General features: G+C 41.5%; 1 protein-coding gene across 1 annotated transcript in view; it reads right to left on the reverse strand.

Annotated features, from left to right (window-relative positions):
* The window catches only part of SEMA5B (semaphorin 5B), a 177,171-nt gene that overhangs the window by 56,929 nt on the left and 93,369 nt on the right, over positions 1 to 26,873 (reverse strand). The window contains exons 5-9 of the mRNA XM_058809538.1: positions 17,845 to 17,907; positions 8,690 to 8,788; positions 7,745 to 7,958; positions 4,891 to 5,176; positions 471 to 606 (exon numbers count right to left, since the gene is read on the reverse strand). Of these exons, the coding sequence (XP_058665521.1) occupies positions 471 to 606; positions 4,891 to 5,176; positions 7,745 to 7,958; positions 8,690 to 8,788; positions 17,845 to 17,907 (798 nt within the window). The remainder of the gene's footprint in view (positions 1 to 470; positions 607 to 4,890; positions 5,177 to 7,744; positions 7,959 to 8,689; positions 8,789 to 17,844; positions 17,908 to 26,873) is intronic.

The raw sequence follows: 26,873 nt of genomic DNA on the forward strand, positions 1-26,873 counted from the left end.
CACTGGTAGCCTTAGGGGCCCCATCAAGTGATGGAAAATTCATCATTTCCTTGCAGAGTCACAGTGGTTAATTACCTTTCTTGTTTAAAAAATATAGATTGTCTCCATTCTAGTTTGACTTTGTCCAGCTTCAGCTTTTAATCCTTCCCAGTTCTAGTAGGGACATGCCTTATGTCCTCTTGTGAGAATCACATCCTCAGAGCTCATGTGCCAGTGATAAGTGCAACAGAGATTTAAATCATTCATTATTATAAAAAACCCAGAACATTTTTATTATTCCTTAAACTATTCAATTTTTGCCATGAATTCTGTGGCAAGGAGTTCCACAGACTAAAACACTCATAAATGTGGAGAAAAACAATTTATCTGTACCGTGGGTCTACCTGGAGAAATAAGCCCTACACAAATCAACCCACTGAAGGGACAGAACATCAGAGGGACTGCAGCAAACTGAAGGGCAACAGCAGTACCTGGAAGTTGGGGATGGGGTTTAATGTTGGCAGCCAGGCTGATCTTGGGTTTTCTTGGTAGCGGAAGGGGCCATTAAATGCCTGAGTAATGGCACTCAGATTGAAGGCACACACTGCTGAGGCAGCTATGCTGTTTCTGGAAGAGGGGAGGGGAAAAAAATCAATTTAATCATTAGAACATTGACATTTTCATCATAACAGACATCAAACTCCACTCAAATAAAATACATGTAAATTGCTAGGTAGATGTACAGTGATACCAATCTCACAGGGAGTATAAATAAATAAATAAATAAACTGTAAAATGCAGATGACTTGCGTGACAATTTTGAGAATGAATTTAAAGTTTGGTTTTAAAATGTCAGAGATTTAAGGGCCATGGAAGCAGTTCTGACAAGAAAGGTGAATACAGTTTAATTTGCATGGATTATTTGTGTCTGGTTTTACTTTTATTTTTTTACAACCTATCTATCTTTATTGATTACAAGCAAGCTAATTTTTAATCTCTTGTTGTTTCTCAAGGTGAAATTCTGTTTCTGTAGGTTCCTGAAATCTTCAGCTACAAAATATATCACCTAGGATTATATTTATATACATGCAGTGGAAGGGAAAAGGTGACAGTGACAAACCAGCTGGTTCTGACAGCAGCTCAGCATGCAAAAAGGTCTTGTTAATTCACGAGAACCTCTGTTTTCAATGCCACAGTTCACTTCTGTGTGTTCCCAGGTGGGAAGAGGATCTGTCTGGGGCAGACAAGCCCCAGACTGTTCAAGCACATTCAGCCAGGGGAGGCACAGCACGGTGAGGGAAATGCTGCTGTGGGAAGGACTCTTTGGAAAGGAGTGTGTTTCAGGGATGCTGGGCTGCCCAGTCACACTGCACACAGATCATTGGCCTTTGCTGTTCCATTTCAGCCCAGGAGGACTCACTTCTGCAGGGTCCTGAGCCAGCTCATCTCCTCCTGCCTCAAGAGGGTTGGAGGGCACTTCCTAGATGGTGACCTCAACAAAACTGACTCAGAGGGACATTTGATAAGTGATGACCTGAAATTCAAACCTGCTCCCAGTTCTTCCCTCCTCCCCCTCCTTTTTTTTTTTTTTTTTTTAGAAAAACTACAAGGTTTAGAGAAAAAGATATCAAAATAAAACTAAAAATAGGGCCAGCATGAGAGACTGATTCATCACGGTGCCTTTTAAATAACCCAAGCCCTTCTGTATGAATCGTTTTGCTAATTAAGGCAATTTGAATTCCCTGAAAAGAACACTTTTTTGCCTTTTTTTTTTTTTTTAACTAAACCAATAATTACACTCTCTTGCACACACAAAAAAATCCTTTCTTCACCATTCCAGGCTGGAAAGCAGAAGAACAGATTCTTTCACAGCATATATCTTCCTAGCAATACAACATCAGGAAGAACTTCCTGCTTTGCCTTCCCATTCTCTGCTCCCCCTGCCCCTTGCATCCCCAGAATGATGGAGTAGCTCACTTTGAACATGTCAAAGCAATGCCAGGCAAACCTTTCTCCACTTTTGTCTGAACACTGCTGATGCAGTGCATGCTCACAGACAGCAGCTTTTAAGACAAACCTAATGATGGATGACAAGTAAATGCCTTGAGGCGCACACAGGAAAAAAAAAAGACAATGCGGGAGAAAATGAAAAAGGAAAAGAAAGAATAAAATTCCACTAGTCTAATGAAAATACTTAAAAGAAAGAGAAAAAAAAGAATATTTTTAGGGCTCTGCTAAGGACTTTGTAGTTTAACCTTTTCTCTTTGCTGGAATGGAGAAAGGAAAGAGGTTTTCCATTAAATCTGTGGACCATTTTCTTTTCCATCTGTGGTCTGGCATATTTCCCATCCCTCCTTATGAAAAGTTTGATCTCAGTCTCAAGCCAGTGACATCAACTGGTGCAGCTGGCCCCTCTGTTTTGGTGTGAAGTGCAACTTCCTTCATTCCCACCTCCTACCTCCTGTGACTAACTAGCTGGTTTAAACAATGGGTTAAGTTCAAAGAGGTTTTAACATTGTCTCTATTACCTCCCAGAAAATTTTAATAAAAACATCTTAAAAATTTCATCAGCAGCTTCCCCCAAAAGCTCTGTTTCCCACTGATACAGCTGGGTATAACATAACATGAAGCAATAAATCTATACATGGGTGTTGCCACAACCACTAATTCCCTTTTTTTATAAGATGACCCTAAATTCATAAACATGAACCTTCCAAAGTAAAAATACCTGTAAACATCATTAAAAAAAACCAAAAAACATAGTTCTGTGTTGCATTGGCATTTTATCACAAAGAAACTCAGACTGGCGCATAAATTAACCCTCTTTGGTATGCAGAGCTCATGTATCATGATATAAGTCCCAGTGAAAGTTAAAAGAATAATTAACATTATTTCTCTAGTTGGATGACAAATTGGAACATTTTCTGTTTGAACTTTTAAAAGAACACTATGTTGTGCACCCAAAATGCTATTTGATATAACTTCAGCTGTTATCAATTACTAATTTCTTCAATTACACAAATGTTGCATATTATATTATATTCAGAAGATAAAAGAGAGATCCTACATCCCTGATGTACAAAGAATGCTCAAGTGTCCACTGAGGAGACAGGTAACACTCATCACATCTCATGTTAAACTTGGGAGATGGACACAGCAGAAGAGAACTGTCTCAGCCAAAGCTAGTCTATGTCTCCCCTTTGATTGTCCAAAACCATCACCAATTTGATAAATAAAATACAGTTATTAATAGTTTTCTCATTTCCAGCTTCCATTCTTGGCTGGATGAATGGGCAAATGGATAGATAAAACATTATCACTATGGGCACATGAGTCCTCTCCAACAGCAAAAAAAAACCAAAATGGGGGGGGGGGGGAGTGGTCAGCTCAAGTGCCCAAAGCAGTAGCCAGATTTCCTTTTAATGTTCAGGAAGTTTGGCAAATATCGTCTTATTTTAAAGAATGACTCATGTGCCTTTCAATCTGAGGACAGTTCTTCCCCTAGCCCACAGTCAAGATGCAGTGCTCAATTGTGTTTATTTTTTCTAGTTGCTTCTCTGCTGGATCACTTTGACTGACATTGGCAATGGAACAGAAACAAAACACGGAAGAGGATGAGGGTCGCCAAACACTTACCTATTTCTTGGAATTTACAGAGGGGAAGAACATTCAGGCTCTGTTGACTCACAGTGAGGCTCCCAACAGTGCTTTAGCTCAAGGAGTTGGGGCTGATGCTTTGTGACTTCAAGGGCTGAAGTTCAAGCCCTGTCACACCAGCAGGTGACACATTAAAACAGGAGGGTTTGTACTTCAGCAGGGCTTCACTGCTTTGGTTTTCTGTGGGCTCCCTGCGAACAGGCCCTTATTCATATAGGACAGCACTGCACACAAAAACCCCAAACAAGTTGGCTGCCCAGCACAAGGAAGGCACTTTGAGCATTTGCCATATGGAGTAACTACTCAGATTTTCATTCTCCACTTTACACGTCAGCCTAACACCCCCCTGGAGAACATGTATTATTGAAACTCAATACCATGCAGACTGGTTATAGCTTGAAACTTATCATCCTAGCCTTAGGCATCAGAGAAAAAGTTATTTGAGCTTTCCTGACTTAAAAATATACATTATGAGTTTTTTAATATATTTTTTAATTAACTCCTCTTCTCCTTTCTGCTTTCATAGCTACACTAAATCATTCCAATTACAAGTTTTTTCAATATCAAGCCAAGAAGAGGTGATTATGAAGTATCAGAAATCATACCTTCCCCTGAGAGTTCCATCACTGCTTTTGATTTCTGGACCTCAAACAGTCTGGCAGAGGTAAAACCTCCCCATCCTGCCTTGGAAATGCTAAATGCCTTGTGGCCCTCATGACCTTGCTATTACAGTGCTGTTCAACTGCGATAGATGTTGTTTTCAGTCTAGGCTGTTGTGATCCCATGTGCCTCGTTCTTTTCCTTCCAGCCCTTCTCTCCCAAGTGTGTGTTACCAGTCCATCTCATGGGTCAGCTCCAGTGTTCACACAAATGTGTTAGATTGTCCAGGCAATTAGCCTGGCTGGAAATTAATGTGTTTCTGTTGGGTCATTTTTAGATCATCTCTCTAAACTACACAAGTTGGACTGTCCCTACAAAAAGTCTGAGGTCTGTCAATGCCCAGGTTTGCATCAAATTAAGTTACCCTAAAACTGCACAGTCACCTTTTATGGACTCCAGGAATCTGTGAGCCATGGATTAAAAACACTGTCCTAAGACTATGTAGTCATGATGGATAACACAGATCTATCTATTCTTTCACATTTACCAAATGATCTTTCAAAAATGATTACTCAGACTGTCTCAGAAATCAATACATTGTCAGTCTCAGACTGCTGGGACTAGAGGCAGGGCAGTAAAGCGAGTGCAACTCACACATTAGTAGTGAAGATGCCGTAGATCAGATCTTGCTCAGGAAGGTAGAAGGTGCTTTGCAATTCATTGTAATAGAAAGGGATTTCTCCAGCACGAGAGCAGTTCAGTCTGGCCTTCATGAAAGTTGTCCATGTGTCCTCCAGCAAAAACCTCCCTCCAATATCATTTTTGCAGACCCTTGCCACACGGGAATACACTGTTTTCCCACAGTCATGTTCCACCGCATTCTCACGGAAGAAGAAGTAGGTGAACAAGCCGATGTCATAGGCAGCAATAAAGTTAGGCTCTGAAAAACAAACATTTGAAGAGATTTATATAGGTTAGAAATCAATCCATGCTCACTGACTTGCTCAATGCATTGCACTGCCAGCTCCATTTATGCAGCCTGTCAAAGCTGGGACCACAGGGAGTTTGGAGTCAGCAGAGGACATAAAAACAGTAGATGGGAATAATGATATATGAGGATATAGCTCTAGTACCTTTTTTCAGATCTTGGAAAGGTCCCATTTTTTCTCCACTTTATTGGCAAAGCTGGTACTGATTTCAGTGAAAGCAGAGTTCAACATTTTGCATATGCATGACTATTCTTTGTACCTATACTCATTTTACAAAATAAAGTCTCCCCATTGGGCTGCTTCACCTATTCACTTTTGAAGTGGACCTTATGATGTGTTAAATATGCTGCGTGCATCCGCCCGATTCCCCAGACAGCTGCACTGAAACATTCAAGCTACTCTCCCAGCACTGTCACATCTGGCTTTTATCATCAAACCTTTCCAGTTTCTAGGCACAAAAGATTATCTTATGTCCATAAAACAAAACCATGCCAGAGACTGACAGTAGTGAAATGTGCTCTCCTTGATGCTTTTTCTCCTAAAATTTTCGGTATTATTTTCACAAGAATTGAAAAGAACTTTGAATTTAGTAGGTTTAGTAATAAATATTTTAATTGGGGATATAACAAAGCTTTAAAGTGTACAGTCTTTTATCCTAAAAGTTTCTTTGGCAAAAGGAAAAGTTTGGCCAATGAATAATATTTGACCAAACAAATAAACCTTCCCCAAACCTGTTGGTTTAATAGGGTGTTTTCACAATGTTAACTTCTGATTAGTGCTCAAAGGAAGAAGAATAAAGGGAAGGACAGGATTCCTTTAAAGCTGCAGTCCAGGAATGGAAGGAGAACACAGGCAGCCTACTTCTGCTGCAAGGCAAGTTTGGGAGGCAGATGATGGTACAGAGGGGAGGGCATTGCAAATCATCCCCTGTCAAACTTTCTTCTTCAAACTAACCATGAACCTTAAAGGGACCATTATGATCCCAAATCTGACCTTCTGTCTAACACAAGCCAGATAATTTGACCCTGTAATTCCACCATCAGATCCTGTAACTAACAGGAGAATTAGACCACATCTTTCAAAGGAGATCTGATATTAGTGGACAATGTCACCTGGCTTTACATCCATCACTTTCCTCAGTGACTTGTTCAAATCACTAAAGACTGACCCAGCTGCAACCTGTACTTCTTTTCCCATTTGACATTATCTGGTTTCAGCTTCCAATCACAGGTTCTTGTCATGACTTGTCTGCTAGACTAAAGAACTTTATCCTTTTCAAAATCTTCTCTTCATGTAAGTACTTCCATATCATGAACAAAACACCTTTTATCTCCTTTTCAGAAAGATAAATAAATTGAGCTCCTTAAGGCTCTCGCTGTGAGGCAGGTTTTCCAAGTTTCAAATCACTGAATGGATCTTCTCTGAATCACCTCCAGGTTTTCTGTTTCTTGTTGAAAAGTGGCCAGAACAGGATAAAGTTACTCCAATGTCACCAATGCTGCACAAGGTTATAAATCCAAGAGTCACATGAGTTTTTCCAGTCACATATGAGAACTTCAGTTACTGTTTGTCTTCCTTAAACTCCCATGTTCCAATGTGGCTTCCTTCTGAATCTTGCATTCATGCACAGACAACAGGAACATGTTTCCAGTGAGTGTATATGGGCTATGATGCTTCTTGTTCCTAATTCACTGTCTTTCCTGATCCTTTCCCTTGCACTCCATATCTCCATACTGACTTCAGGATGCCTGCAAAAGCCTAGCTCAATCTTCTTAAGCTCCAGAGAGTGCACAGTCCCACTGCTCTTATCTTGAATTGAAAGGCCCTGAAATCTAATAGAAATATTTGAAATATCTGATCATATTACCTGAGTAAAAGGAGATAGAGGGAATACTGGGGTCTCCATCACTACAGTCTGCTCAGACTAGAAGTGCTTTGCCCCAATTGGAAGGTATGGACTCAGTGCAGGGGATGCTGGTTGAAATTCTATAGCTTGCTTGATGAAGGGTATTATCACACTGGGGTATGAGCTGCTTTTAATAACTATAAATCCACATCAGCATGGACTCATATGGAACATAACGTGCTGTGAAATTTCTCATTTTTGGAGTGATCTTGCACTGGCACTGAAGCCAGGCATCTTCAGCTGAGTCAGAGGAAGTAAAGAGTGCCTATCACTCTGCAGAACTGGGTCAACAATGCCATGCTTTAAGTTGATTTTGATCTTCGAATCTTTGGGTGGTTTTCTTGTTAAAATGATGTATTTGGCCATCTCACAAGACAGAGACCCGTATATATGTTAAGTAGCCTATAAGACCCAGTTTCTATATTCTAAATCAACTTTTCTGAAATAATTCCAGGCTCTTTTTAAATGTCTTCTAAGCTGCATTGATTATTGCTCTGGAAGCCCTTCCCATCATAACTCTGGATCTCAATATGAAAAGAGAGAGAAAGATTTACAAGCCTGTCAAGCTGACTTTAATACATCTCTTGCTCAGATGTGACCCACATGACTTTACCATTGAGCCATTTGGAGTTGTATTGTGCTGTCCTAAGTGGGGGAACATTTCCAAGGCTGCGGTAAATAGCAGGATCCCGTCCAGAAAAATCAATCACAGTTGCAGCATAGAGTTCTCCCCGTGATGTAATCACAGCTGTCGAGTTATGCCGAGGGTCGTACGGGCACCGAGCCACTCCATTAATTCTGTCAATGATTTTGCTGAGATTTCCTACCTGTATTTAAAAGGAGAGAGAAGAAAATTTGAAGAGCATCTGACTTTCTTAATGGTACAAAGAATTTGGTTTGCCCATGAGTACCTATGAGCAAATCCCTGATTTTTAAAAATCAGGTAGCTAGGAGAATGTAATCTTAGTGATGACTGAAAATTGTTCTTTACAGCCAACATTTGCCAATGTAAGAAGTTGTGTCTGAGCCTCACTGATCCTATTGCTTTGTACAAAGGTTTATTCTCCAGTCAATAAAGCCCAAACCCCCTTGGTGTAATCAGGTGCCCCTCGTGCAAGTGCAGGTTTTTAATCTTCTGTAGACACCTCCTGAATACATACTGGCCTTAAAAAAACATACAAACATTTTTCTGGACCTGCTCCTGCCTCCCTTGAACCCAAAGGGAGTTTTGCTATTTATTTTAAAGAAACTTTGAAGTGTTTAGCTCAGGAGGTACTCAGAGCTAAGCTTGTCTATATTTCCCATTTTCAGTGCCATACCCAAGGTTTACCTGAGCAGCACTTTCTCCAGACCAAACTCAGCCATAACATGAACTTTTTGTTCCCCAACTGCAGACACAGTCATTGCCCCAAAGCAGCCCAAAGAAGAAAACCAACATAATTTCAGTCAGCTACATTTAGAACATATTTTGTGCAGCCATGACAGCCTGCCAAATGACTGTCCTTCCCCAGAGCATGTATCCAACCCTCTCCATCACTGTAGAAGAGGCAGAACAGACCTGTCGACTGGAACACACTGGTGAAAAGGCATTGGTACCACAGGTGAAAACCTTCTTGCCATAAACAATCAGCACTCGGACATAATTCTGGCACTCTTCCTATAGGGACACAAGACAGAGACAAAGGATTTTTGAAAATGTTATTACATTAAAAATACCTGTATTGCAGCAGGAATGAACCTTCCTTAGCTCTAACTTGGGCTGAGGTTTGTTGCCTCAAGCAGTGCACAGCTGTAGGGAGCCAGCAGTCTAGGAGAGCAAGCCCAATTTGCTGTTTTTTTCTCTAACCATAGCCCTGCCAGTCCTGGGGTAGGATGCTAGCCATCAGGTCAATTTTGTCATAGCTACAAGTGCCTCTTTCTGTGCTCTGCTTAGAGTGGAGGAGAAATTTTCCCTCTTTCCACGATGATACTTCTGACCTATTTTCCCAGTAATGCTGCAGCTTTGAAAACATTACCCAGACACCAACTTCACCAGTGAAGGACAGCAGGTCTGTCTGCACTATAATTCAAACCAGTGCCAGCAGGATAACTGCAGGAACTTCTCTTTAATAGACCAGACTGGTCAGACAATCTCGTGCTTGAACAGGCCGTTACTTCCCGCCTCCCAGAGGATTGTGTGCTCAGGATTTTCCATGGTAGAAGGAGTTTCTCTTTCAGGCCAGGCCAGTGAGAAATAGCAAGTTCCCAGTCTCAGTTGCTCAACCACTTGCTGGTACCAGTAGGCAACTCCCTCCACATACCAGTCCCCAAAGGTGTGGGGGTCCTGCTGTGGGGGTGGCAGCACAAGGCTGCAGTTGCTTTTTTGTTCAGAAAATCACCTTCATGTTGCTAGAGAGAGCCATGGTCTCTCTTGCTCCCCACAGACCTGTGCAGTGCAAATCAGGCTAACTGAGCATCTCCTGGAGTGAAGTTGCGGTAGTGGAGGAGGCCACACAGGGCAGGAACTTTCCAACATTACACACAGGAAAAGGGAGGTAAGAGACTAGTATGCAATTCCCAGAGGCAGTGCAAGAGGCTGCAGAGCCATCTGCCCCAAGGATCACCCAAAGAGCCCAATGAGCAATGGGCAACACCACCTGCCCCAAGGATCACCCAAAGAGCCCAAAGAGCCATGTGCACCAGCCTGCCTGCCCCAGGCCCTGGGCCACCTCAGAGGAGAGGATATGAGCAATGACTGGCACCCACTGGGCTCCAAGGGAAGAAAGTCTATTATGTTATACCATAAACAGAAAAGGAAACTTGTTGAAAAATAGCAACCTCAGCTGGGTTACCCGGGCTGCTTTGCTTTCTTCCCTCCAATAGATCATCATTTGCCACTAAGTTGAGCCTACAGCTGCAGACACCACTTCTCCCTCCTGTAAGCAGCAATCATACAGCAAGCTCCCATGTTGGGAATGTTGATAATTCCCCTGAAGACTTCATTTGCAAGAATCAGCAGTGTAAAAACACCCCCTATCATCTGGAAGGGAAGGGGCTTGCTTAGCTGGATTACACAATATCTTGTTTCATTTGCTGTGCAGAAAAGATCCAACAGGAAACCTGCCAGTGCTACCCACAGATGGAAATTGCATGGACGTGATATGTGATCCTTGCTTTTGAATGACACAGACTCCACTCCAGAGCCAGCCCAGGAGCACTTGCCCAGTCTGGAAAGAGGCTACTGAGTGCCACAAGGCACATGCTGCCAGTCTTGAGAGGCAGCAGGAATCAGATACCCAATGCCCAGCACCCAAAAATGAGAGCTTAGATTCATAGCTGAGTCAACTCTTTTTATTTCAGAAGCAAATCAGTCATGGTGACCGTGCATCAGTCTATCAAGCAGGGCCTTAAGAAGCACTGTCCTGCCTGCTGTGTTGAGAACAGTGGTCTCATTGCTTCCTTTAACAAGACAAAGGGCTTGCCATCCTCTCTGCCCTCTCTTGTCATTGCTGCATGGGGCTGGGAGCCCTGTCAGTTCCTTCCTGCCCTAGAGATGTCTGCAGTTCATGACTGGGTTAAGTAATTCCTCTTTCTGTAGAGTACAGTTATTCAATCCCACATAATTTTAGGATCACTATATATTTGACTGCAAAGTACTAAAAATTCTCGAACGAATGCTGTTAAAAAAAAGTAGTAGGTCATCTCCCAACAGAGTGTTGTTTTCAGAATATGATTGATTTGCCATGTAACCTAGAATGCAGTTCTGTACTCAAATTTCACACAAGAGAGTACCCACCTGCTCCCCCTCCACTGCCACCATTTTCTGCTTTGTGCAAGGTCTGAGCAGAGCTTCTGACCCAGAACAGCTAAGACCAGCTATGTTGCTGGACCCTTTCCTGCCTAGGTACTGCAATGTATTCCTAACTAAAGCCCTGCCCAGCAAAAATATAAAATCTTAATTTGAAGAATTCCCTTTATTTGCACAGCTGAATTACAGATTAACAAACTTCAATTTCTGTAAAATCGTCCCTGCTGAGAAGATAGCACACAAAAAAAATTTCTGTGGAAGGTCATAGGCTGCAGACTACTGGCAATGATTAATCTGTTGCACATTTTAATCCATTTTTACTGCTTAAAAATAATGCTGCTAGGTGTAGGCCATGTCCACCTGTAGTTGTTCCTATGAGTTAACTGAGCTGATATTTTCCCTAGACCTGACTGACTGACCATGGTAGCAGCACTGCATGCTCCTGGAGGAAGAGCAGTGATAATATGCTCATTTCATGCACTGCTCTCAAAGCAATTTAGACACTTAAAGTAATGTTCTGAGGCAGATGCACATTGTCTGCCCTGCTCTGTCAGCTGGGGGAATGGAAACAATGCAAGTGCTAACCTCTCTGTGGTGACACACTGTGTTAGAGGACACACACAAAGTTCCAACTACCAGACCACATCTCTCCAACCTGCCTGGCCCAGAGCAGAATACAGTGCTCACCTCGTGTTTCTTATTGCTGTACCCATGGCCAGACACATCAGTCTATGAAGCCTCCAACAAAAGCAAAGAAACAAAACCATTAAAATGCTCCAGCCTGCAGGATTTTTCTCAAGACAGTGTCTGGGAGATTTAATTAGATCCTCTTACTACCCCATTCTCAAAATAAATAGCAAGGAACAGCCTCCTCTCTGTGTTCTTTAAACCAGCCTGGATTTGCTCTGAAAAGTCATTCAATACAGTGCTCTCTGCAGCAAGTCATAGCTGAGGCAACTGGTTAGTAAAATGATCTCACAAACCCCTACAGAAAGTAGGAGCTATTTAATGCAGTTTCTTCCATGTGGCTGGAAAACTCTAGGCACACAGGAAGCAAAAATCAGATGGGCTGTAATATAAGCAGAAAATTTGGCAAGTTTGAACCCACCTCTGTCCAGACAAGACAATATTTGGATCCTGCTCTCACATTATGGAGCAGACAGTTAAATCTGTGTATGATCAGCCTGCAAATCTCATCACCAGAAGATATTACAGGGATCAAGAAATTAAGGTTTTAAATAAAGGAGGAAGACTGCATATTTATATGGTTAATAAGAATAACTTAGTTATATTAGTTAGGATTATTATTAAATATATGGTAGAGCTGATAAAAACCTGTGGCTCACTGCCAAAGAATTAAGCATATTTCTGATTTTCCTATGAATTGCATGTTACATACTTTGAGGTTCTTGCTCCTTCCCCAAAATTACCTGGTACTCATTCCTTTATTGAGACAGGGCCATAAATTTAGACGGTATCACTTTTCTCCAGTCTAATGACCCTTGTCTGCCTAGAAACGAAGAGGTCATGACTGCTAATGCTCAACACTACAGGCCACAGGATTTCAGAGTCAGAACAAACTGCACTGAAGCCCCTTCATGTCACCTCCTCAGTTTAAGCCTTACTTTCATTTATTTATTTTTTGTAGCATTTAGAATTACTATTCTTGCACTGTCTGTGAATGCTGTATGTCCATGACTGTGGACAGGACCAGGTCTCTTTCTAGCTCACAGAGACATCAGGTTGTTTTGAGAGCACAATTCAAACCTGAGAAGCAAGAGTGGTGTCCTGTTACTGCCTTCATTCATGTGGACAGATCAGCAATGGAGGGGCTGACCTCCTGCAGCTTCCATTTGAGGTAAAACTCAAAAAGTTTCAGGCTGCTGCAAATAAACCAGCAGTAGATGCTTCTTAGTTGTTTATTCTGTCATCTCTTAACACCAGAGTTCTAAAATGTTATAAATCCTAATCTCATTGTACAGATGAATTTTTCTTTGTAAGCATAGCTATATATAGGCACTACTTTAATGGCTTTCTAGTTTAAATAAACTACCCAAGCCCTGTTGTCAGAGATCTCCTTTTAAATTATTTGTTAACACTATTTCATCACATACTGATAGATTTTACAGTTATATACTATATGAGAAAAATAGCTGTTGCAGACAGTCTGCCATGCTCAGTACAGAAACAGACTCCTGGAGCACAACCTGGAGTTCAGAGAATCAGCCAGCAGAACTCCAAGTTACCCCTTCTGTGACATTTTAAAATGCAGTAAACATTTAATTTATCTGCTGCAGTTTATCCCGATTTATTAAAAAATAATCAAGACCTAACTTGGTTCTTGAGCCCTGCTATTGGTACACTCTCAGGTATCTGTATTTACTTCTTTGGACAAGCAAGTCTGCTACTCAGTTTGAGCCAAGGCCCCAGCCAAACTACCCCTCTCCTCTGAGTGGAACAGATAGCAAAGAGAATTGCTAATGATTTTTCTAGCCAAATGTTCTTTAATAGATTTCCTAATCAAATTTATTTGGGGGCTGATTCTGCATTGATAGCTTAGCAGAAGTAACAGGAATGTAGGTTCAGGTCTCTAGGAACAGTTACAAAGGGGATAAAAATAGCTGATGGCCTCCCAGCTATTTCTGTTTCCCTGGGGATTTCTATGGTGCCTCTCCTACCTGGATGTCTATTATTCTTAAATGGTGTGGAGTTTCCCAGTTCCACCAGATAAGCAGATAAGCATCCTCTATGTGACACATAGCCACTGGAAGGCCTGAAATAGCTCAATCCTCCTTTAGCTCAGCAATTTCTATGCACCAATCCCATTCCACTGGGCTGAAGCCTTGGGTAGGATTTCCCTGTAACCTTGTGCACCCACAGCAACAGGACACCACACAAAAAGAGGGAAGAAGCTATACTGGCAGTGCAATGGGACAACCCAGATGGACGACTATCAGATATTAATCTCATTTCTTTCTTGCTCCAGAAGTGTTATTAGTGCATCATCTTCCTCCTGACTACACAAAGCTCTTAGGGCAGAATGTAAGAGCTGCCATTTTTCACTGTCGTTTTCACAAGTGTTTTCTTTACACAATTTAAAATGATGGTGTGCTGCTTTTGGAACATTAACAAATAATTTGGTGCTTAGACAAAAGAAAGACCAAAGTTTTAATCTTGAAAAACGACAATTTTCCATGTTAGGCAAAATTCCTTAGATGTGGTGGATGGCAAACTGTTATGCAGAGACAAACCAATTACAAACGAGGAACTGAGCAAGTCCTAATGAAATTAAATACATCTCTTCCCCTTCTGCTCTATCCATCATTCATTTTAACTACAACCTCTGGATGATTTCATTTGGAAGACACAAAGAAAGGCAACATAACACTGACTTTGTTCTCTGCACTGTCTCAGTAATGTGGATGTTTTCCAGGGGACAGTTTAAAGATATTGATCATGCTACACTTTATAAATGCTACAAAAAAAAAAAAAGAATGATTACTTGTGGAAGCCAGCATGGCTCTTCAGAGACATGGCAAGCAAAGCATGTACACTTCTTTGAGGAAACCGCAAGTTTTAGTTGATAAAAATAACTTCAATGAAAGAGACTTTTCTGAGGTGCTTGTTTTCATACTGCATGATATATTGCAGAGAGTTAATTTTAAAATCAGGTTCAGGAACTTATACATTAAGTGATTAAAGTCTGATAAATTACTGTGATTAAAAAAATCCTCAAAGTGAAATCACTCATAAACTTTCTGTCCTAGTGGAGCCCCAGCTGGGGTGCTACCAGCTCAGTATCAACATTTTTCTTAACAATAATTTAACCTAAAGATGGCAAAAGCTGCGACTATCAGTGAGACCAATGTCCCATTTTATAAAGATACTGTGCATTAAAGACAGAACAACAAAAGGGCTTTATGTATAAACATGGAGATTTCATCCCAAGACTAGTAACTGTAAAAGGATTTAGGCAGAGGAGCTACAAAACTGCCATGTATATGAACTGAGGAGGGTGGAGGCTGTTTTAATCACACTTAGGCATTAGAGAGATTGCAAGGGAATACAGGTGAAAAATTGGAGTATGCAGAAAACAGACAAAAAGTATTCAAGGGCAGTAGAAAAATGACATAGAGAAACACTTGCAGAATTAATCTTTTACTTTATGAAAAAACCAAAGTACTGCATTGAAAAGAGCATATAAGTGTCTCTGTAAAAATAAATACTGATAACTAAAGGGCTCTTTAATCTAGCAGAGAAGGGCAAAATGAAGTCCACTCACTCAAAACTGAAGCTATATCCAAATAAAAAATAAAGTACATGTTACCAGGGAAGGTAATCTGCCATTAGAACAATCCAGTAAAGCACAGGAAGCACATTTGCTTCAGGCCCTCAGAGCAAAACTTTCCATCTTTTTCAAAAAGGTACAGCAGACAGACACAGGCACTGAGCTCAGTTTAGGAATAAGCAAGTGAAATTCATGGCCAGAGGTGTCAGGAAAAAAGGACCTTCTCACCTTTTATCTAAGATCCAGATTTTTCATCTGCCTCTCCTCTAGACAATAGGTACTCAAAAGGAAAGTGATAATAATATCATAATAATTACACTTCTGTGATATGCATTTTGTGGCTTTTATTCTTCTGCTTCTTATTTTTCTTAGGGTACAGCGCTGTGCATTTTAGGAAGAGAGTTTCTAAGCAGCAGGAACAATCTTATCATCTCATACTTAACAGGCACAATAAAAGAGGCGTTTTAATACATGAGCCAGTTTTGAAAGCTTCACCTAAACTACATACATTATTAAATGGGCAAGGAAAATGTACCAGCCATGTAACCTAGGCAAGTACACTGTGAATTAATGTAAGATCCAAAGGTTCTCCTTATTTCTAGCCTCTATCACCACATATCTAAGTGTCTAACAATCCATAACACGTTTATCATCAAATCATCTGTGCTGGGTAGAAACCTGCCATTAGTCAACTTTGAGGCAGACAGATGTCTGCACCTTGTACCACCACTGCACAGCAGAATCAGAAGTGTTCACAATGGTGCTGCCCTCACGTGCTGCGTTTACCCAGCCAAGGGCAGAGATCCTGGGTCAGATCTGGACTTTGCTGGAGTTGAGCTTCATCAGCTGCCTAGACTGAACTTGGTCTTTTTGAGCTGGTGCTGAGTCATTTCTCTGCAGTATAATTAACAATGAATGTATAGGGGACTCAGCTGTGGACTCACAGGGTAGTGTAGATACAGACCTGGGAGATCAGTGTTTTCTTGTCAGAGTCCTAGTCAACAGCTTTGTTTGCCACTAATTGTATGTCAAGAAGTGCCTAACAGTGTGCTTGAATACCTCCATTCCTCCAAACTTCACTCATGATCACTGCACCCACCAAATGATTTCAAACTCTGTGTCACAATCAGCATAAGCTCAGCTGCTCAGAGCATTATGCTCATGATATTTTTTTGCAAACCCTTTGCAGTGTGAGAAGGAAGCAGTGACTGTTGCTTACTTTTGACATAACAGTAACAAAGAGAGATTGAAATTACCCTAGACTTTGTTCAGTCACATGTATGGCTTTATCCAGTGGTTGACTAAATATTTCTAGGTTATAAATACAAATTCTTCATGAACAACAGGACACAACTTAAATCTCACAGACTTTACAATGAAAGAAAAGAGGAAAACCTTTCTTTGCACATCTAAAGTACAAATACCACGAATTCAAAAATTCCTCATGTCTTGAATTTTGGTGTTTTGTCCTACTTCTTCTCATTGCTGCCTGTCTGTGTTTGGTGTTTGTCCATCCCAACCCATTTTGTCTCCATGCTGATTTCCTGCATCATGTAGTTTCTACTTGAAACACTAACAGATGTTCAAGGATACTCATAGTCCTGTTCTCCACAGCTACATGAAGAAAATTGCTGCCTATCTGGCAAAACTCAAGCTAGCTTTTTTTTTTGTGTGTGCACATACAATTTTATACAGTAATCACATGAATTTCATTATATAAAAATAATATTGTCAATGGAAGATCAGATAATCCTGTGTTTAAAGCAGCAAACTGGAATGTGGCAGATTCCAGCATTTTGGGCTAGCCACACAATCACTCTGTGCTTGATTGTCTGTGTCTAAGCAAAGATTGTGCTTATTCTGTCTCATCTTTTGCCCAGCTCCTCTGGTTTGGACTGAAAGCTCTTTGCAGTGTTTTACTAAAGACAATGGACACCCTCTCAGTTAAGGACTGAAGATTTCTGAAGTACACGAATATCACATTTGAAAAATAAAAAAAAAATCATGCTTTTAGACAGATGCCTTCATTTTAGCTTCTCAGAAGAAGGGTGGAAAGGCCCCATGGCTGGATCAGAAATGCCTGAACCTCTGAACTTCTGGGACAGCATGAGCAAGTTCAAGCAATTCCTACTTTAAAGTGCAGTTTAACAGAGTGCACCTGCCTCCCAAGCAGCTCTGTGATAGTCAACCTGAACAGATTGCAGTGTGTGAGCAGATTCAATTCTCACCTTCCAGGGAATTATACAGCTACAAACTCCAACTGCAGGCAAACATTGAATCCCACGTGGCTGAATGCCAGTGGCTCATTGCTGAGGACCTGGGCTAAGCCAGCCTGCCTGGCCTCATACCCCTCTGCAGGATGCTACCCCTGGCTTGCCACCACTCCGCTCCCTGATGTGTCACAAATTGTGTCCTCTCCAGCAGTGAAATCACCTTTAAATTTCATGCAGAGCAAGTGTAATAACTTGAACAAGGGGCCTTTGAAGTGGCTTGCTTGGTGGTGCTCATACCCATGTGGCAGTACAGCTAAACTGCTGCAAATTTGCAAGCTCAAACTGGTGTCAGACATTCTCTGTGTGGATTTCACATGTTGCAAATATATTTACCCATAACATCATTGTAACAAAGCAAAACTTACCTCTGTTTTCCCTTTACTTTGACAGGACCTCCTGGTGTCTTCATCTGAACCCCATGCTGTTGCCTGAAAAACCAAAGTGCACAAGTCACACAAGAATGCCACCAACCACCATGTCTGGAGACTCCCAAAACAAAAGCAAGCATCTCCAGCCAATTTACAGAGCCCAATTTAAAAGCTGTATTGTGACAGTAAACATGTATCTAACTCCCACTGTGCTCACAGTGCACACAAATGATAAATAGATGAGAAGTTCACAAGTGGTGGCAACTGGAATGTTCACAGAGGACAGACTTTAATTTACATGTAAATACAACTTCTGATCATCATTCAGCTGGAAGGTCCAAGACATAAACCCCACACACCAAGTCATCCCATTCTTTTTAAAGAGGATAGTGCAGTACAAACCCCCAGCTTTCATTGCCAAAAATAAAAATTCCCTAGAGCAAAGTCTAGCAGTTGTGCACAAATCTGTTGGTCTTCTTAAATTTACCCCCAAGATTATCACCTTCTAAGTAACCCTACAGTGAATCAAGATGGATCAAAACTGGGAGCTGACAGGTAAAACCCAGAGAGATGGGAAGAGGGGAGAAAGGCTGATGGTGATTTGTGAGGCCAGACAAGTGGGGTCAGGTCCTGAGGTAGAGTAAAACACATTAGGGCTGAGGGCACTATTGACTGAGTGCATGTGGGGTCTTCCGTGACCTCTGACTGCTTCAGAATGAAGAGGCCCCTTCCTTCACAGCAAAAGTCAAGACCAGAAAAGCTGCATTAGAGAGAACTTTTAAATGTAAAATATTTAGCAACATATCCAACTATTCAGTGCCTTCCCCAATTTTCCTCCCTTCAGCACTTTTTAAAAATAGTCCTAACAGATTCAAGCAGGTATTGTTAGCTGGAGGTGAAAATACATATAAATATCCATACTATACATAATACATCATTCTGAGTACCAGAAAAACAGCTCTGCTACACAGGGAAAGGCCACGCTCACAAAGTATAGATAAAGATCCAGAGCTCCCTTAACAGAGCCAGATTTTCTTTATTTTTATTTTCCTCAGTCCATTACCAACAAAGGAAATAGCTTCAAAGTTCAGTCCGGATCTGAACTCTTCTTGAACTTCTCACTGCAACCAATATGTTTTTTAAAACCTAGGCTGCCATAGAAATTGTCCTCTTGACACATGATAAATCCATTTTTTTGCAGGAGAAAGTTGGGAAGCCACTAAAAAGAGAAGATGAATTTTCCAACTCCCAGCTCAGGTCCATGAAGACATTCAGATGTACAAGAAATGCAACCAGCCAGGAAATGCATTTATATACAACATTAGGGGAAGGGATAGTTCTATCTCATTCAAAAAACCCAAAAACCAAAAAAACCCACCCCATTTCTCCATTAGCTGAGCATTCCATTCATTTTGACTTGAAATAAAGACTTCATGAGCACAGGCAAAGATCTGGTGAGAGAAGAGAGGAGCACAAGTCTTTCTCTGGAAGCCACTCGGGAAATATCTCCCAAATACTGCAGTCCAATCCAGGGTGGAGGCCAAAAGCTTGTGCCTCAGAAGAGTTTTTGTGAGAGCTGGGATAAGTCCTTGCTGAAAAGGATCATTCAGTCATATCCTGAGAGGGAATGACACTGGATGACAGAGCTCACATTGTAAGCCATCACAGGAGAGCAAGGAATTTTGCCTGCTGACTACCAGCATCCATTGACATCAGCAAAGCAACTGCACAGTAGGATTATGATCTGTAATCCCAGCTCTAGCCCATGCTCATTAAAACACAGTGTCTTTGTACCTTCAATCAAGTTTTGACAATTTTAATAAAAAAAAGAAAAAGAAAAAAGATACTCAGAAAAGAGATCATTTATTGTGAGGCCCTTCTTCCCATTTTAAAACCAGAGACAGAGAACTTTCCATTTTACAGCCCAGTTTACTTTAACAGTGCTTGACAGGAGAAAATGAAAACAAAAATTGTTGGTTGCTCCAGCAATCGATGCTGCTTCTCTGCAAATACTCTGGGTCATGTGGGATTGCAGCAGTGCAGCACACAAGAATTTGGCCTCCCAGGGGTCACCCAGCTCTTCCTGCCAAACACCTGCACCATACAACTTCGAGGCATGCTGCAAACACAGCTCTAGTCAGAGCACTGCTCTCCTCTAGCCATGTTCTAATGTGCCTAAATTTTTTCTTTTATTAGGCACATTGCCCTTCAGCCTTCTGAAGCACTACCTTGATGGGTAGTGATAAAGAAGATCTTAGTGATGGCCCAAATTATAGCAACATGTTGTTTGTGACTACACCATTAGTCAGGGTGCATCTCATTAGAGCTAAGAGGATAATTAAGCAATATGGCAAGCCAGAGCGTGTTTTACAAGTCCCACACATGTCTTTGGCAGGACAGGGGGGAGCTAGCTTGAGGGCTGAGTAACTCCAATGACCTCTGGTGACTCAAAGAAAATATTCATGACCCTGCAAAGCAGAACATCTTGAAAATAATAAAAGTATAATTGCAAAGCCAAGCAGCTAATGTGCACTTAAATATTTGTACTGCAAGGTCCACTGACCTACAGACTAGAGCAGGCCTTGTGCTGGACTCCCAGGAGCCCACACACATCTGTGGCCGTGGCCTGTGCCTTGGACCTGGCTGGGCTCAGACTTCTGAGCCTGGGGCTTTCACATGAGCTCTCCAGCATTGTTCAGTTTCTTACTTGACTGATCAGCTGTCTTTTCAGGTCAAAATGTCCCACCCCTGTCACCTCTGTTGCCTTGGGCTACGCTCTGCAAACTCCCTGTGGGATGCTGGTGTTCTGTCCTCTCACTGGTGTATCCAACCCAAGCCCCTCCTCCACAGATGAACATATATTCTTCCTCTGCCTTAGATCCATTTTGCCCCAGGATCAAACCACTGGACAATTGACAGAGCAACTTGCAGAAAGATCTCTCTCTCTGGGGTGCATCTGTGTACCCATATATTAATCAGTGAGGCACAGACCTACTTAACACTTCCATAACACCTCAGCACTGCAAGACATGCTTTGTACTTTGGCTTCCTTACCTGATCATAATGCTTCTCAAAAGCCATTCTCTTGAACAATGGTTTAGGTGCCTCCTCTCCCTTCCCTCATATCCCTCAATAAACCCAATTTCTTTTTCCCTTTTTCTTTTATTTTAGTGCTTTAACTGCCTCTGCACACTTGGATGAGGTACAAACTGTATCCACCAGATGTTTTCGGTCACTCTGTTGGGATATCATCCTGAATTTATGATTAATTTTCTCAGTTTTCTGAGACATTTCAGTTTCCCAGCCCCAGAAAACACATCTGGGATTATTTTTATACCTCCTGCTACATATGTCAGTCAAAAGCAGTACACATCTTCGGACCCATATGCAAGAAAACAACTTTCATGGCATGGGTTATGGAAGACAATCTGGATGAAGACGTGACAAACCTGGGAGCAGGGCTATATGCAAACACAGGACAGTGTGTACTAACCATGTGCTTAAGCAACCAAGTAAACAGCTTTTTAGGCTGTCAGGGTGTCAGCAATTCCTCCCATGACATCCTTATAGAGAACACTCCAGCTTCTCATGCTACCTCCCTACAAACTCTCAAGTATTTCTTCCCTCCTGCATTTCCAGAAGAAATGCAGTTTCTCACAGTGTTTCCAGCCACTTTGAGGACCTCCTCTATAACCACATGGCCCATTTGCAGGATGGGAGTACCCAGATCAGCATGCCATGTGAAGGGAACAGCTCAGGGCTGCAGCTGCTCTGCAAGATGAGCCATGCAAGCCACGGGCAGGACTGCCCAGCCACCTGTGCAGACAGACACCAGAGGACAAGCAACTTTGTCCCTGAACTGAAAATGCAAATAAACATGCCCTCTTTCAGCCTATTTGCGAGGACAGCTGGTCCTTCACATCTCTGTTTCTTAGGTTCTATGCAGACAGATTTTCTCAAATATTTTTTAATTGCATGTTTTTGTATTATTCCTGCATTTTTAGAAGCCCCATGAAGGTGACAATCACAGAGAAGCATCCATGTGTACAATCACATGCACCTGGTGTGGCATTGCCCAACTAGAAATCAACAGCAGGGGCCACAATAGCTAAGCCTAGTCAGTGCATATCTGAATATTCAGAGGTCACATCCGGACACAGACAGAAAGAGTTAATGTCTCTCCCAATAAATTATAAGCATTACAGTTTGCTACCAGCTCTGACTGCAGATCAGCAGTGCTCTAGAATTCTAGCTCATCATGCGCTGTCACATCAGTTATTCAGCACGCACTGCTGAGAGAAGCTTTCTAGATACATTTATTTAATTACCTGCACATCCCAGCGTTGGCTTCCAAAGTACCTGCCTGTCACTAGCAAGTCCTGCTATCAATAGTTATGTGTATCCTCAATTGTTAATGTGAAAGTTGCTTAGACTTCTACAGACTCAGGTCAGCAGTTTATACTTCAAGACCATAATATGAATTTATAGATTAAATATACACTAATCCCTGCACTGCACTTGCACAATAAGAGGTTGCAGATTTTCATGCAAAACCAAACCATTGGTTTAAAACTGGAAAGTTAAGATTGGAGGAGAATATATTACATGCATATTTATCAATTAAACACATTGTTAAACACATCTAAGGTGTTTTATTACAAACCTATCCATCTGTTATCAACCTCACTTCCATGAAACAACTGCTGCATGCAAACCACTTGCATGCCTGAAGACAGACCCACAACCATGTTGTTCAGTCCTTTTAGGGGAAAAATGTGTAATACCAGAATGCACACGCATATTTCTGAAAGGAAACAAAAATCCCTCAAGTACAAACTGACTAGAAAAAAATAACAAACTTCACAAACAAAACCACCACAAAACAAGCAAGCAAACACCCCCCAAATCAGGTACTGATTCCATGAGATGCCAGCTTTTTCTGGAAGGTACTGTGTTCCTCAGGTTTCTGCTCCTGTGAGCAGATGCAGAAGCAAAAGCAGCACCTTGTGTCCCGGGCTCGGGTGTGCAGGGATTGCTGACGCAGGAGTTTGCATTTCCATCAACCCTCCGCAGTGCCCACAGGAGATTTCTCAACCTGCCCACGGAATGTGAGGTGATTTTGGTTCTCTGCTTGTGCTGCAGGGGCACCCCGAGCAGAGCCTGCCAGTCACATCACCCTTTGCTGAGTTATGCATGAGGAAGGAGGGCAGGAGGTGCTGTGCTGTGACAGCTATTGTGAGCCAGAGACCTGAGCTGGCAGACTTATTCCTTTCCCAGTGCATTTATTTACATCTTCCTTTCCAGTAACTGTACAAGGCACTAGTATGTTCAGAAAAATTTACCTCTGGAAAAAAAAAACAAAAACAAAAACTTGCTTCCTAGATTATACAGGAAGCCAAAAATCATATACAGGCCAAAAATCTCTTCCTCTCTTATTTACACTCATAAATATTTTTTTTTATCAACACATTTTACAGTAAGGTATGGAAGATTTTCTTCAAGTCTATGGAGAGAATAACATGGAGGGACTATATTTCCACCCTGCATTTAGAATCTGCCAACTTCAATGTAAATAAAGCACATATTTACACATCCTACTGGACCAGTTTAGCTTCATCACGTTCTTAGGGACTTTGCTAAATTGGAGTGCAGATTCATTCCCTCAGTGGCTGCTCAGAGGCTGGTTCATTCCCTTACAAGATGCTAGCCCCAATATTCCCATCCACACTGATGAACAGATTTCAGATCTCTAAAATATCACCCATAGATTCTTTCTCTAGATAATGAAAAATCCATTTTACAAGTGTTTCCCTATGTTTCGATATACTTTGTAGTGTCTAACATAAAATAGGAGCAGTGTAGATCCACCCTTCTCTGGGTAAATGCTGCAGCATTTAAAAGAAATTGATAAATTCTGGGTCTTACAACACTTGGAAGGAAAAAAATCTTTCAAAGAAGTTCTATAGACTGGATGCAGAAAATCCACGTAGAGGTTATTCCATTTCTATGATGTTTACAGTGAAAACATTCCTACAACACTTCAGCTACGTCTCCCCTATTTAATCCTCCAGAACGTCTCCATAAATACTTGCTGGTTTAGTCTAAAAGTGGAAAGTTAAATTCCCTTTTTGAAGCATTGGTTTTTGTCTCTTGAGGACAAGGAACATTTACAGTGCTCCATAAATAATAACTTTTTGAAATCTAATAAAGCACAGTAGCTTAATGCCCTAGAGGCCATTTTTTAAGTTTCAACACTGGTAATTTATTAAAACTGTGATAAGCATGTCTGATAAAAAGATAACTAATACCAAAAGAACAGAATGCCAAACTTCAATAATTAGTTCTGCTTCACACTGCAGTATTCGAATTGCAGATCACTGCTGCGTGCAGTGACAGGTATGAGGAATGATCATGGAATTCAGTCAATTCATTGCAGGGAGAGGAGGGGTTTTGGATGAAGGGAATTGCATTGTGTGTTATCAAATTATTAATTGATTTCCCTTAAGTGATCTCTGATATTTCAAGATTTAGTAAATTCAAGCTGTTTGCTCCATTTAAACCCATAGTGCAAACAACAGACTGGCCCAGACACGGCTCTCCTGGAGTGGCTGGACAGTAACTCAGCTGGGGAAGACTTCAAATATTACACTTGGAAGATGGAGGTTCACAAACAAATAAGTGAGAAAAATCCATCAGTGGGTTTCAGGTCCTGTAACCTTAATCTCTGAATCAGACCCTCTCTCTACAAACAAATGTCAGCCTCCTACTGTACAGGGATGGCTCTTGGCCTGGCATTTATTGGCTGCTAAACACAATTGCTCACTCTGTTCATGCCAGAGAAGTGGATGCTTCATACTGGCATAGTAAGGATGGAATAATCCATCAAAAGAAGGACATTTAAGAATGGATAGTTACTCAACTGCAAGTAATACCATCTTTGGATATTCATGATTCTCTGTCTCATGGACTGTTCTCACATCCTTGCAGAGGGAAATGCAATAGTTGGAGGTACATTCCTCTGCCCTGGTTCACCTACTGCACAAATCAGCATTTGACCATTAAACAGGGAGGAGCATTTTCAGAAGACTGACTTTTTTTTTCTTTGGTTTCATTCTTAAGTCTTGTTGATTTAGAGTAGTCTGGCCCCTCACTTTATGTTTCCAGGCACAACTGGACACAGGACCACTCTAACACCTAGCAGAACAGGGCTCCAGACTCCAGATAAGGGAGCTCTTGCTCTTTTGATCAAGTTATCTCAGCCCAAACAAGGTCCTGTAGCTCAGCTGAGCCATGGTCACTCACCCTGTTCATGGTCCCCCTGTATTTCACATGCAAGGTAAAATGCTTCAGAGTTTTCCTCCTGTGCACAGCTCTGCAGCAAGTGGCTAAGCTCCTGTACCACAGTTGGGCATCTGTGCCTAAAGGCACAATCTGCTCTCAACTGCAAATGTTATTCTTTCAGAGAAAGTTCTTAGCTGCTGTGAATTCTTCTTTGGTGGTCAATGCTACTGATTTTCTCTCTTTCACAGCTTCAAAATCCCTTGTTATTTACTTGTATTATAGAAGCACGTAGTGAACTGAGATTGTGACCCCATATTTCTAGGCAATATACAAACATGCTGTGGGAGAGAATTTCTGCCTGAGAGCACTTACAATCTAAACAGAAAACACAGGCACATGGGAGGAAGGGAAAACCAGATGCACAAAGAGGTCAACTGACTAGGAAAAGCCACTGAGCATGTCAGAGGCAGAGATGAGCACTGACCCTTGCTCTCTTGCGGAATAAAAACTTTCCTGTCTAGCACAAATGAGTTCTTAGACAGCCTTTTTCTTTTTGCTAGTGTCACAAAATACATCCACTGAATCAGTGGTGTGTGAGGGAGTGGGGTTAGAGATTAGAACAATGGGCAAGACTCCATGTCCTGTCCGCTTCTTTCTGACATCTTCGGGCATGGCTACAGTCTCATCTACAAAAAGAAATTTGAGTTTTTGTGCCTTCAACTTCCATTTGTCCTGCAGGAGATTCCATTAAACAACAACATAAGGTCTGTAAATCTAACACTCCCCCTTCTCTGCAATGTCAGGTAGGAATTTACAACTCCAGACTATGCATTCCCTTATCTGAAAGGAGCATTGTGTGAGGCTTAACAGATCATGGTTTCTACAGTGCACCCCAATGGAAGTACTGTAATAGTCCAAGGTCTTATTATTAAAGACGATTGTCTAAAGATTTAGTAAAGAACATTTGATACCAAATACTAAAACTAAAATGGTGTTTTCTAAGAGATAAACAACAGTCATGTACAGGTTACAGCTTTTTTCAGCTCTTCAGGAATTTTAGTGCACAAAGAACATGTTACAGTGAAGCAGCCGGCTCAGTCTTAGGTGCTGTCAAATTAAAATTCATATCCGAAGCAAGCAGATTGTCTTGCCACTGCTTTAAGTGTATTTTCAGTAACTCTTCTGTAAAGCATTTGTAACTTGATGCTGAATCCCATACAGAGGAGAATTTGAGCTTTTTAACATAATGGAACTTTGTCATCCCAATTTGCAGTTTTCAAAGGACCTGTGAGCCTCCACTGCAGCCCAAGATTCCCCATGCAAGCCTGTGTAGGTATAGCCTTGTCAAAATGCATTATGAGTAAAGTGCAATAATAAATGGGGTATCAGGAAGCAGTGGACAGCAGAGCACTGAGAGACAACAGAGCACAACCACACAAAAGGGAAAGGTCACAGCTCACCAGCCACATAACTCATTGTGAGGTTTTCATAACCAGAAGTGTTTTATTATATCAAGGATTGGATTCTTCTGAGATCCAAAGGGAACACATGGGAAAAAGCAAGAGAAGAATGCACATTAACTAAGGGCACGAAAGGTGCTGGCTTAATGGACTGATTCAGAGCGGGTAAAATCTCTCACTAAGAGTCATAAGAAGGTTTGTGGAAGACCCTTGCAATTAACACAAGCACTAAGGCAATGCAACAAGGACAGGCCCAAAGAGAGGGGTATCAGTGTAGGGGTACAA

Source organism: Ammospiza caudacuta, chromosome 8 (genome assembly GCF_027887145.1).
Source record: "Ammospiza caudacuta isolate bAmmCau1 chromosome 8, bAmmCau1.pri, whole genome shotgun sequence".
In the NCBI taxonomy this organism is placed as follows: domain Eukaryota; kingdom Metazoa; phylum Chordata; class Aves; order Passeriformes; family Passerellidae; genus Ammospiza; species Ammospiza caudacuta.